The following is a 12,767-nucleotide window of genomic DNA, read 5'->3' on the forward strand; positions in this document are numbered from 1 at the left end:
GCTATAAATAGTTGTTTGATAATCTGTTTATTTCCTTTTGTGCTTGTTCTTATTAGGATTACGGGTAAGCTGCAACCACTAATAATAATAATAATAATCATAATAATAATAATAATAATAATAATTATTATTATTGTTATTATTATCATCATCATCATCATCATTTTCCCAGCTGACTTTGGGAAAAATACCGTGTACACCCTGAACTGGTCGTCAGTCAACCACAGGCCACACATACATGTCAGTGCTTCTCAGGTATTTTCTGTTTTCTGCTACTTAATAGTATCATGGATGAAGGTGCAGCATTACCATGCAGAGAATTAAATATTTGTCGGCAGAGCAGACCGTGCAGTGATGTTTTACCATTTCCAGAAAATTATCTTTTTGAGCGGTACCATTTCACGTGACAGCCATCATCTACACTGAAAAAAATTGAATGTTGAATTTACTCAATTTTATTTCATCAGGTGGTTGCACGAAATATAATCAGCTGAATCCATCTATCTATCTATCTATCTATCTATCTATCTATCTATCTATCTATCTATCTATCTATCTATCTATCTATCTATCTATCTATCTATCTATCTATCTATCTATCTATCTATCTATCTATCTATCTATCTATCTATCTATCTATCTATCCATCCATCCATCCATCCATCCTGCCTTTCCCCCATCCTGCCTTTGTCAGCTGGGATAGGCTCCAGCACCTCCCCGGGACCCTGTACAGGATAAGCGATTTGGAAGATGACACATGACACATATAAAAAACAATAATTATAAGTCAACCTCCATTTCGCGGTTTTTCACCTATCGCAGAGGGTTCTGGTCCCCATTAATCACGACAAACGAGGGATTACTGCCCCCAGTTGGCCACGGCAGGCAAACCAGAAGGGACAGCAAACTATTCAATTGATCCAAAGTGGGACAAAAACGGTTTAATTCTTTCATTTAATTATGTCGTTACTTTACGTTTTGATTAAGTACAACATTATATAGTATTATATTTCTCATTTTAAAGTACAATCCTTTTTTTTTTGGTTTCCCTTTCCTTTCATTCCATTGGGGAAAGATGATTTGAGATAAATTATGGGCGCGGTCAAGGAATAAACTAACTTGAATCTCAAGGCACTAGTGTATTTTGTTAGAGGTAAAGTGACAATGGCAATGCTTCAGTTCAGTCATTCAACAAATACATTGTATGCTTAGGCTATTGGCTTTTTTACTAGATGTGAATTCATTTGCTGAAGAGAAGAATAAACTCAGTGTATTCTTCTCTTCAACACTTGTGCTTGTGCTATTTTCAATTGCGACAAGTCGTTAAATTTTGATTTATGTGAAATACTATTTGTATTTCAAATACTCATTGTCTCACACACGGTTTGCGACAAAGAAAATGTCACTTTTTTTCCCACAATTTTTTTTTGTCACATTAATATTATTTGTATTGTAAGTTTTAATAGTCTTTCGAGAGTGAATTGATCTGCTGCCTGCCCTGACCCATGTGTCCACTACACGTCTATATTTAGCTGTCATGTGTTGAGGCGGTCAACTGGAGGGAGGACGCGGACCCGCCCTCTGTCTGAATGGAGCGCGCCGTGCGTAAAGTCCGACCTGCAGTCGAATGCAATTTTAATTGGCTTCTCTTTCACACATTTCAGCGTTTGTAGCCGCGCGCGGTGATATAGATGCAGCCATGACGCGGGAGGAAGACCTAATCCGGATAGCCAAGAAGCTGGAAAAGATGGTGTCTCGAAATAACACGGTAAGTGGAGCTGCAACACCCACAGGTGGCGCGCTGTGTTGTGCTGTGTGCTCTTGGAGGGCAGCGTCTCCTCCGCTGAGGGTAAACAGGCCTTGTTGTGCTACTGCGACTTTAAATCAACGCGCACCAACTACTGTAACACTTCTACAGCAGGGTGTGCACGCAGTGTGTGTGTCTGTGCGCGCCCTCGCGTGCGTGAGGCACTTGTCAAGGGAGCCAGTAACATACGATCAACAGGTGTTTGCAAAACACTGATCTGGGAGCAGCTGTGGTGCATGTGCAGATTGATGTGGGTCAAGTGCTGCCACTGCTTGGTTGTGTGGGGGTGCGCGCGCGGGTGCGCGTGCGTGTGTGTGTGTGTGTGCGTACGTGGTGCATATACAGTATTGAACAGAACGTAAACAAGTACAGAAATTGCCAAGTGCAGAGTGCACATGCAAGTACACTCTCGCATAGTTGGGGCGGCTGTAAATTGCACATTGTGCTTCCAAGGCTTTTAAAGTGCTTGAATTTTGGATAGAGAATTTTTAGAGCTTTAAATAACCTCGTACGTATATAGCCGCATGAGCAAAGTAAAATACCAGTAAAGTAAATAAAAATAAAATAAAATAAAATAAAATAAAATAGACACAGAGTAAGATAACTGTCAAAAAGATGTATACGGGATTATAACTTTTTCTAATGTTTAACATTTATGTGTCAATAAAATTATCTATAGTATGGAGTAAAATAGAGGTCAAAAAGATTATTTCTATCAATATTTGCAAAAAAAAACCCTATCATTATTATTAGGGAACATATTTGTGTTTATTTAGACTACCTCGATCTAATGTTGGGCAAAAGATAATCACTTCCAAAATGTACAGTTATACATGATACATTAGCAGTGACTGTCGTTTGAAAATAATTACCTTATATAACAATATTTTCCCTGTTATACTACTTCTGCATATACTTTTGCCTTACCTTCACCAACACAAACTGTGAAATTGTGACATTTAACTGTTCATTTTTAACAAGACAGCAATGCCAAGAGAACAGATTACACTAATCCCAATGGGACTCTTTGCCATTTGGGTTTTATAGTTTTCCATCACTAAAATAAACTTTGAAAAATGCCTCATTGCCTCAGAAAAAAAGTAATTTGCTAAAATCAAAACAACAACAACCATGGCTGGCTGACAATCCACCTCTATGCTTTGGAAGCACTACCTTCCAGAAGATGTATTTAGTAATATAAATTGAATTGTGTTGAGTCAACTAGAAAAAAAAAGTCAACTAAAAAAAACAACAAAAAAACAACACAAAATAACACTATTAGGAGTTGCATTGATTAACATTAACAGTACTTGCCAACCAGACATTACAGTCAGACCATGCATGAAGGTGAGACTTAATCAGAAACCAAAGCAACAGCTCAAGGATTAATATGTGCAGACTGAGAAAATGGAATTGCGGATGATTTTAAATGGCAGCATTATTTTTATAAAAGCCTAGTCACTACAAGGTTAAATGAGATTTTACCGGATGTTATGTCATGAGAACCAACCTTTTATTAAGAATGCATTACAAAGAGTCTTCTTGTCTTATAAAAGACTGGCTACTTTCTTTCTGTATTATTTTCATTTGGTCAAATGCTATTCAACCAGTCCGCTGCTACATATTGTGGACTTGCGTAATTAAGGATTGAGATAATGTTTGAGATAAATGCATTAAAGGTATTTAACTTTGCATGTGCAGGATGGTGCCATGGACCTGCTGAAAGAGCTCAAAAGTTTCAATATGACACTTAAACTCCTCCAGGTAACACACATGCACACAACCCTCCCATCTCCCCCTCATGAACACACTTGAGCAAGTCCTGCAGTATAGTGAAAAATTAACAGACTATGTGGACAAAAGTGTTGGGACATGTTGAAAATGTACATGCTTCCCCCCTTGCGGCTATAACAGCTTCCACTCTTTGGGGATAACTTTATAAAAGATGTTGGAGTGTGTCTGGGTGAATTGTGGTCCATACATCCAGAAGAACATTAAGAGAAAACCGCAGCGGGGCCTTGGATTATAATCTCTGCTCTAGTTCATCCCCAAATTTTTGGGTGGACATGAGGTCACCCACCAAACTCACAAGCGTCTTCCCCAAAATGTTCCCACAAAGTTGGAAGCATAGAATGATTCAAAATTCGCCTTTCTAAGATGATGAATTAAGACCAACCAAAGTTCTAATGGAATAATGAACCAAAATGAAATGAGGTGTGTCGTAATACTTTCTTGCATCTAGTGAATGTGTAGTGAACGATGAAAATGTATGGTTACATTTGTTTTAGGAGACAAGGATCGGCATGTCTGTGAATAGCATCAGGAAACACTGCACAGACGAAGAGGTCATCGCTTTGGCAAAAGTCCTCATTAAGGAATGGAAAAGACTTTTGGGTATGTCGTGTGTAGCTGTCGTATTCACTGAGCAGTTAAGCAGCTCACGCATACGCATTATTTCCTCTGACGACACACACACAGACTCCAGCCATCCTCAAACGGAGAAAGCGGCAGAAGAGAAGAATGGTTTGGACTCCAGCCATGCAGCAGTGTCTCCAAACAGCTCACCCAGGTCAGTCACTAGCTTAGCATCAGATGCATTGAGACCAGACATGGAAAACATCTGCAGCTCTGTCACATTACCATTTGGGACCTCATTGTCACTGGCGGAGCTAGAGGGGGGCCGCCAAGGGCACATGTTTCGATCCCCCGGGTGTCAAACCAGATAACTGACTTTTTTTTTGTTTTTTTTAATTGTTGTGCGAGATATCCTTGGCACCACTGGGTGACCCCCCCCCCCCACCCCAAGGAAAAATATTCTAGCTCTGCCAGTGCTCACTCACAAAGGATTAATTGTGAGGTCAACAAAAGCAAGTACTACCAGGCGCTCTATGATTCCTTATGGTAAATGTTTGGTGGAGCAGATTTGTCATTGCTGTGTCAATGGAACATTTGAGGATATGTAATGAGAAAATAATCAAACATGCTAAAGTTAGCTTCCCCTGTTGCGATACATTGGCTTTGGAGCGTTACCGTCTGGCAATGGCAGCAGACGGGCGAGTCAAATGTCTTCTCTTATAATGGCTGATTGCAAGATTAGCGAGTAGTGGACTTAAAGCTTTAAACACTGATGTGTTGCAGTCAAGTATAACCTTTGCTCTGACATCATGGCCAAAAATTATGTCAACACTAAGCAGCCAATCCAATCGCTCCCATGTCATACATGTACTGCCCACTAAGCTTCCAGGACGAATATTTACATGGTACCTCGAGAGTTATAGTGGTTATGACGGCTGGTCTTGCATTTCAGCTCAAAGACTATACGTGACATCTTTTGTGCACGTCTTGCAATGTCTTGCTAGCTGCTGATGTGCGAATACAAATCTTCTTTGCAAAATATGCTGATCTCGAAAAGACAATCTTAGAAGACAAAGGGAATAAGATGAGAAATATCATCATTCATCTCTTTTTGTTCAACTAGCAGGCTAGCTGTTGACTGTACACTGCAGTCTGCCCTTGGGCCGGAATTTAGACACCCCCGAGCTAGCATAAAACAATTTCCGCTCTCTACTGTTCTCACACTGGGCAATGTTCTCTAGCAGCTCAATTTTATAGTGAACAAATCACATCTTCCCATGTGCTCGACTTGTCAATGGAGCCATGCAGTTCTCTTCCGCAGTATCAAAAATTAAGACACGCCGTTACATGTTGAATGTCTCTCGAGAGAAATGGAGTATCTATTGTATTTTGTTGTTGTTGTTGGTCACAGGGGGTTGGACATCAAACAGAGACATGATTCAGTACCTGATGCAAATCAGTCCATTAAAGACAGGAAAGGAAAACATACTGATGAGCCCAAGAATAAAAAGGGCCACAGAGACGAGCGTGGGGATGAAAAGCACCTGTGTGAGAAACGACTGAAAGACATAGTTAAGGAAGAAGGTAAAACGCCAGGAGAAGCAAAAAACAACCACCTTGAGAAGAAACATAAGCATGAAGCAGACCACCTCAAAGAGATAAGAGACCGCGAGGAGCCCAGAAAGTTCAACAACTTAAAACCCAAAGACGAGAGAAGACCTGAGAGGCTGGTGAACACATTTCCAGACAAAGCTGTGAGCGACGTCTACAGGGAGAGGTCTGCAGGTGTCCAAAAGCCATTCTTTGAAAGGTGAGAACAGGCCCCTAGAAGGCCAATTCCAAATGTCTGTAAACAATATACTGGAGGTGCTGTGATGCTTACAGGTGGCAGAGTGTGAGTGACTACCTCTGACCTGAATTGAAATGATACAAAAACTCTTTTGGGGCTGCCAGATACACCCCAAAATGATATTTTTTCCCCCATTTAATTAAAAAGAATATAATTTAACTCAGCAGAAACTGTGGGGCAGGAGTATACGGAGAGTCGGACGTCGTTATCCAGAGAAGATAGCAAGACTGCATGGTGGTGAAGTAGCAAGAGTAGTCGTTTTGTAATCTTGGTTAAATGACATGGAAGCTTTTGTTTACTAGTGGTGCCGTCGGGGAATGCTTCAGCTTGCGCTACCTGAAAGAATGTGTGATCCCGTGGTGTCAGAAGGCAGTGGATCTTTCAGAAGGAGCTTCTTGATTTCAGGAGAGGAGTTCTGGACAGCAGTATCCTTTATCCCACCCGCTTCCCCTCACCTCCACGACCCACTCGGCCTCCTCTCCCGATCAAGCGCCCCTCTGTGGACGGGAAGAGAGAGAGGTCAGCATCCCGAGCTCAACTTGTTCTCGTGGGCCCGTGGCCTTGTTGCTGTGCATGCTGCATGCTGCCACGGCTTACTTGGGCGCATCTTTATCGTGAGCATGTTTGCTCGAGGCACATGTTGCAACGTGGGAGTGTTGATGTTGCGGTCTACTCAAGTGTGAAATTTGTTCAGGAAGGATGGTAAAGACTCCTCGCTCGGGCGCTCTCATGCTTCGGGGCTCACCTCCCCCAAGGCTAAGCGCCCTTCACCGGATTCTAAGAAGCAGAGGTCAGGCGGGATGAATTATGTGCTCACACGCATGGCTGTACAGTGAATGAATTTTCTTTTGGGAAGTTGACGTTTTGTTCACATTAGGAAAGTTCCAAAAGACCCAAATACTCCGTGGGCTCCGCTTTCTTTTAACCTCCACCCTCCACCGCCAAGGTCAGCATGTTCTGAAGCTGTCGGCTCTCGCCGTGACGCGACTGACCTCCTGCTCAAGCTGTCTTGTCCTTTTAGAAAAGAGCCCCCAGATCCAAATGCCCCTCTGCCTCCACTGCCTCTTCATCTTCACCCCCCACCTGCGCCAAAGCGCCCCTCGCTGGATGGGAAACAGGAGAGGTGGGATTCGGATCATAACAGACCGCAGCTCCGGAGAGGGAATACTTTGAAGCTTTTTGATGTGTTTTTCACCACAGGAAGGACTCCTCAGACTCTAAAATTGCCCCCCAGAAGACGTCAGACTATGTGAAGAGAGACAGGTCTGGAAACTGGGACACAAATGCGCGGTTTCTAGAATGGATATCTATGACTTCAAATAAGACGGAGATAGATGTCGTTTGGGATAGCAGTAGAAAAGTCTGAATTTCTTAAAATTATTTATTACACATTATATTTATTCATTGTTAAAAGGGATAGCAACCCAAACATATTTTTTTCAATATGTTTCCAGCAGGCCCACTAGTTGAAACACGGCATTCTGATTAATAATGCGTTTGTGGAATATGAGTTGAGCAGCAAAATCCACCCCTTTTTAGCCATCTCAGGGGGCACCATTTTGTCACTTCTGTCGACTGAAAATGATACAAACTGCTCAGGGCTCAGGTAACGACCAATCATGGCTCAGCTTCAGAAAACAGGTCTGCCGTGGCCGCCCCCAGAGAGGGCTAAAAACTAGAATTCTTTTTAAATTTTGCATGTATTTTTTGAATGGGTTATCATTATTTATTTATTTTTACAAACCTGGCATAATGGGTAAAAATGGCCAAGCTCCAAGCTTTTCTGTGTTCTTTTTTTTGCAGGAAAGACAGCTTGGATAGCAAAGTGGCTAAAAAACAGTCAATGGATGCTAAGAAAGAAAGGTTGGAGATGCATGATGAGTGTGCAAGTGGTTGTTGGGCTGTAGGGCAATCACAAGTCTTGACTTTACATTGATGAATCAAGTTTAGTCTCTTGCAAAACAATGTATCGGGTTACCGGTACCTTGCTCCTACAGGAATTAAAAATGGGAGAAAATGTTTTTATCCATTTGTACACAAGATGATTTATGAAGTGGAATCCCTCCAATAAAACATAAAGCTTCTAGCATGGCTGAAACCCCAAATCAACGAGTCTTTCTTTTAGCTTTTGTTTCTTTGTTTTTCAGGAAGAACTCCCTTGACGCTAAATTAAGCCAACCAGTGAAACAGCATACAACTACTACTGAGCCTGACAGGTCTGCACAGGGTAATATTTTGTATTTGTTTCTTATGTAAACATGTTCATTCAAGTGTATCCTTCCTCAGGCGGGCGTCTGACTCAAAGCAGAACATCCTTTCGCCTCCTGCAAAGAAGCTAACGTCTGAAAGGTACACGACATGCAGCATTTGTTGCACTTAAAGTGATATCTGTCGTTGTGTGTCACGTGTGTTAAAAGCAAATCATCACGATGTTGACTTTACGTGACAGGCGAGAGTCTCATGGCTCAAAGGCCTCTCAGCCTGGACCGCCACAAAGGAAGCCATCCACTGACCACAATGAAAGGTATTTACAGTTGGCAAAAAAAAAAAAAGTAGACCAAGATAAATTCAATTTCAAAACTTTTTCCACCATTAATGCGACCTATGTACAACCCGCACAACTCAATTAGGAAGTGAAAAAAAATAATACTGTACATGACTAATCACAAGATATTTAATGCCTATACAACATTCCAACTAGTGAAAATGTATTCGGACTCGCAGACGGTCGTCCGTTTAAAATTAGAGGCGGACCGGCCTATAGACGGGTACTGTTTTTTTTTTCCCTTGAAAAAAGGCGAATGATGGATGGCGGAAGTGTACCCACGCTGCAGACAGATGACGAATAAAGGACGCTCAATTTTTAGTAAAATGCCCAGCTCTGCTTATCTGTTACCATTATTTCTGGCTACCATGATATAGAGTAAATACCTTTTGAAAAATGAATTGCAATTTGCATCTGTCAAAGATCAAATGATGACAATGCTGCTCTTTGGTTCAGAAAGGGCAAAACCGAAACCCCTAAAACTCCAACCACACCCACCAGCCCCATGTCACCTGGCTTCGCTTCTGCTGGGGGTCCTTTACCACCTCACCTGACTACCGGAGACTCTGTCCGTGACAAGTGCATCGAGATGCTGGCTGCTGCCTTGCGCACTGACAGTGAGCACATTTTCATCATCACTTATGAGCGCCGCTTTGTTCCGTGCAAAAATGGTCATTTAAGAAGACTGTATCCATTATGTACTTCTGTGTTTGCTCACAGATGACTACAAAGACTTTGGAACTAACTGTGATAGCATGGCAGCAGAGATTGAAGATCATATCCTTCAACTCAGTCAAATATGTGCACGAACACATTGACTAAGCTACCATATTTGGTCATGCACTAAGATGAAAGCTCGTGTTTAACATGCTCAGTTCTTCCTTGACTTAATGGCGCACATATCTACCAGGAGATCAAGGCCACCGACATGAAATATAAGAACCGAGTGAGAAGCCGCATCAGTAACTTAAAGGACCCAAAGAACCCTGGTCTGCGCCGGAACGTTCTCGCAGGAAGCATTGATTTAAAACGCATTGCCATCATGAGCGCTGAGGTAATGTGGATGAAACAACAAAGAGAAATGGCGCCATTCATCTTGCACGAAAAATGGGATATCCCAAATGAATATGAATTGGAATGGGATTGAACCATGGATGGGCAACTTTGGTCCTCGAGGGCCGGAATCCTGAATTCGTTTTTTATGTTTCCCTCCTCCAATTGCTGATGAGCTTATCATTTGAATGAGGTGTGTTGGATGAGGGAAACATCTAAAACATGCAGTATAGCAGCCCTCCATGATTATACAAACTACTTTTCTAATGATTTTTGAACATTTTTTTTTTTCAAGAATATGTTCTATGCAGGCCCACTAGTTGAAACAAAGCATTCTGACTAATATTGCGTTTGTGGAATATGAGTTAAGCAGCAAAATCCACCTGTTTTTAGTCATCTCATGGGGTGGCCATTTTAGCACTTCTGTCGACTGAAAATGACATCACAGTTGCTCAGGTCCCAATAACGACCAATCATGGCTCAGCTTCAGAAAACAGGTGAGCCGCGATTGGTCGTCACCTGAGCCCTGAGGAACTGTGTTGTCATTTTCAGTCGACAGAAGTGACAAGATGGCCGTCCCCTGAGATGGCTAAAAACGGGTGGGTTAACGCTTTTTCTACAAATGCAATATTAATCAGAATGCCTTGTTTTAACTAGTGGGCCTGCATAGATCATATTCTTGGAAAAAAATATTTGGGTTGACTTGACATGAAGTAAAGTAAATGATAGCGGTGCCTGAGTCTGAGAGATAACCCTCTTCACATTAAAATGCACGAGCCAAATGTCACAAAGTTAACAAAACCCCAGCATGAGAACAGTTGAAAGAACTCAGTCTAGCATTCTGCAGGTACCAAAATTGCAAGAATGCAAACACACTAACCCCACTCCATTCACTTGCCACCATTCTGTTATACAGAGACAGTATACCTTTGTCAAACATTTACAGTGAACTTTGACTGTCACCGTCTTCCAAGTTACTTTCTCGTTAGATATCTTCCATTGCCTGATTTGGTTGCAAACTAGTAGGCTGGAATTAATTGCACCCTGTGCAACAATACAACATTTTATAGTAGAAATGTTAGATTATGCACAATCACCCAAAATTCATGAAGCTCAAAATACGATCAGTTGAATTATCACACCCGTGCTTGATTTCTTAGTAGCGCTGACTAATACTCTACGCATGAATGATCCTTTCCATGTCTTTACCACATTTTGTGCTCCGTCTCTAAGGAAATGGCAAGCGACGAGCTGAAACAACTGAGGAACGTCCTCACCCAGGAGGCCATCAGGGAGCACCAAATGGCTAAAACTGGGGGCACCACCACCGACCTGCTGCAGTGCGGCAAGTGCAAAAAGAAGAACTGCACATACAATCAAGTAAGTCACAAGCAAGAAGGTGTGGTTATGTACACACAGAAGGTGATGTAATTCCCTCTTCACAAAGAATTCCATCCATCCATTTTCTACGGAGAAAACATTGGAGTGTTACTTTCAAGAACCACAACCTGCATCATTTGAGATGCATTTTCCACAATACCTTCTTCACTATTGATGCTTTTCCATTGGCAACAGCATGTCCTATGGGGTGCCATTTCAGATTCCCAGTGAGTTGGGTTTCCGAATATACCGTGCGGTTCAGATAAACCACTGCTGGTCGCTAATTGGTCAAGGAGATTCATCCATCCATTGATTTTCTGTAGCGCGTGTCCTCATTAGTGCGTTCATTTATAAACAATGTGACTGAACACAACAATGCTGATTAGACATCCTTGAACACCTTTGCACTCGTGTGCATCGTGCATGTGCTTTCTAGGTGCAGACACGCAGCGCTGACGAGCCCATGACCACGTTTGTCCTGTGCAACGAGTGTGGGAACCGCTGGAAGGTCAGCTTGTTCTTCTCTTCGGTTGTGTACGTACAGTATGGTGTAAAAAAAAAAAATGCATTAAAATCATTGATCTTTTTCTCCAACTTTCAGTTCTGCTGATGCCTTCCTGGTGAAACGAATATTTTTTAAAAAAATAATAATGGGGAGTTTATAATTGTAGCTGGTGATTTGAAACATTTTGTATTTCTAAAATTTTCACTTGAATTTTGATTTTTTTTTTTAAGCATGCTAATAATGAAGGTTTGCCTTATAAGAAATTGAAGACTGAGCATGAATAAAGATGACTGAGTCATTAAGTGTTATGAGAGCACACATTGTGAATAAAATGGCTCTGTAATTTGAATTTGTCTCAAAATGTCATGATGAAATTATACCTAATTATTCATAATTGTTCACATTATAACTGCTCACCTTGTATATAATTTCAATAAACTGTCTCAGTAATCAACATGATGCTTGTTAATGATGTCACATTTAAAGCCATTACTCATGAGTGTTTTTTTGTTTTTATTTCATCATCATCATCATCATCCTCCTCCTCCTCTATTAGCAACAGCGGTAATGTATGTAATGAATCAAACCACATGCTTACAGCAGATGGCAACAAAGCATCATGATTCTCCTGCCACAAAGGCAGCAGCAGTAACCGCTTTGGATTTCTCCTTTGGGTAGCAACCGTATATTAGGTGCTGGCTTGTTAATCTTGAGCCCAAAATCTGGCAAAGCCGTCAGGGAGAAGCTGCTGGAGATGAAATACAAAGTGAAAACCGCTTTCACTTTCATGTATACAATTTGACACAATATTAGCTAAACCTGAAGAATACAATGAGAGCCAAAGTATCACACTGATTAAAATATGCCATCTTGGTATCTATCATGTGTTTGAACGTGAGTGGAAGCTACATTTCATTACTTGTTTAGCGTCATTACCAATCTCCCGATATGCAGGATAGAAATCATCAGTTTTTAATTTTGCACTCTCACCATGAAATAAGGAAATCTTGCACAAGGAAAAAGAACAGATTGTAATCCTGTCTGTGGTGGTTTCAGCATCATGCGTTCTCACACGATACATGCTAATAAAACCATAAAATGATCTTGGAATACTGCATCAACGCGGCTATTAAACGAGTCTAAAAGTGGAATGGAAATACAGCATGTTATTATGTGTCTTCTGATTAAAGACCAGTGAAGTATGATTAGCATATCCAGTCCAGTGAGCCAATTATCTTGCCTCCTTCTGAGAGGCTATTTCGTTCTTTTTCGG

The 12,767-nt window shown here is 41.4% G+C and overlaps 1 protein-coding gene across 1 annotated transcript; it reads left to right on the forward strand.

Moving 5' to 3' along the window:
- Positions 1-1,660: 1,660 nt before the first annotated feature.
- On the forward strand, positions 1,661-11,948 carry tcea3 (transcription elongation factor A (SII), 3). The gene is made up of 20 exons (XM_086037861.1): positions 1,661-1,768; positions 3,509-3,571; positions 4,096-4,201; positions 4,286-4,376; positions 5,574-5,972; positions 6,417-6,530; positions 6,706-6,801; positions 6,889-6,957; positions 7,033-7,134; positions 7,212-7,274; positions 7,815-7,874; positions 8,159-8,227; positions 8,298-8,360; positions 8,461-8,535; positions 9,013-9,173; positions 9,277-9,332; positions 9,455-9,610; positions 10,843-10,989; positions 11,426-11,497; positions 11,591-11,948. Exons 1-20 carry the CDS (start codon positions 1,700-1,702, stop codon positions 11,597-11,599), a joined length of 2,040 nt encoding a protein of 679 aa, XP_085893987.1. The 5' UTR covers positions 1,661-1,699; the 3' UTR covers positions 11,600-11,948.
- Positions 11,949-12,767: the final 819 nt, after the last annotated feature.

This window comes from Filicampus tigris, chromosome 8 (genome assembly GCF_054856515.1).
Source record: "Filicampus tigris isolate MCC_2025a chromosome 8, RoL_Ftig_1.0, whole genome shotgun sequence".
Lineage (NCBI taxonomy): Eukaryota > Metazoa > Chordata > Actinopteri > Syngnathiformes > Syngnathidae > Filicampus > Filicampus tigris.

Coding starts and splice junctions, on each gene's coding strand:
- tcea3 (XM_086037861.1), top strand. CDS start 1,700: ATGACGCGGGAGGAAGACCTAATCCGGATAGCCAAGAAGCTGGAAAAG. Junction 4,202..4,285: donor GGAATGGAAAAGACTTTTGG/GTATGTCGTGTG, acceptor ACACACACACAG/ACTCCAGCCATCCTCAAACG. Junction 5,973..6,416: donor CAAAAGCCATTCTTTGAAAG/GTGAGAACAGGC, acceptor TCTTGATTTCAG/GAGAGGAGTTCTGGACAGCA.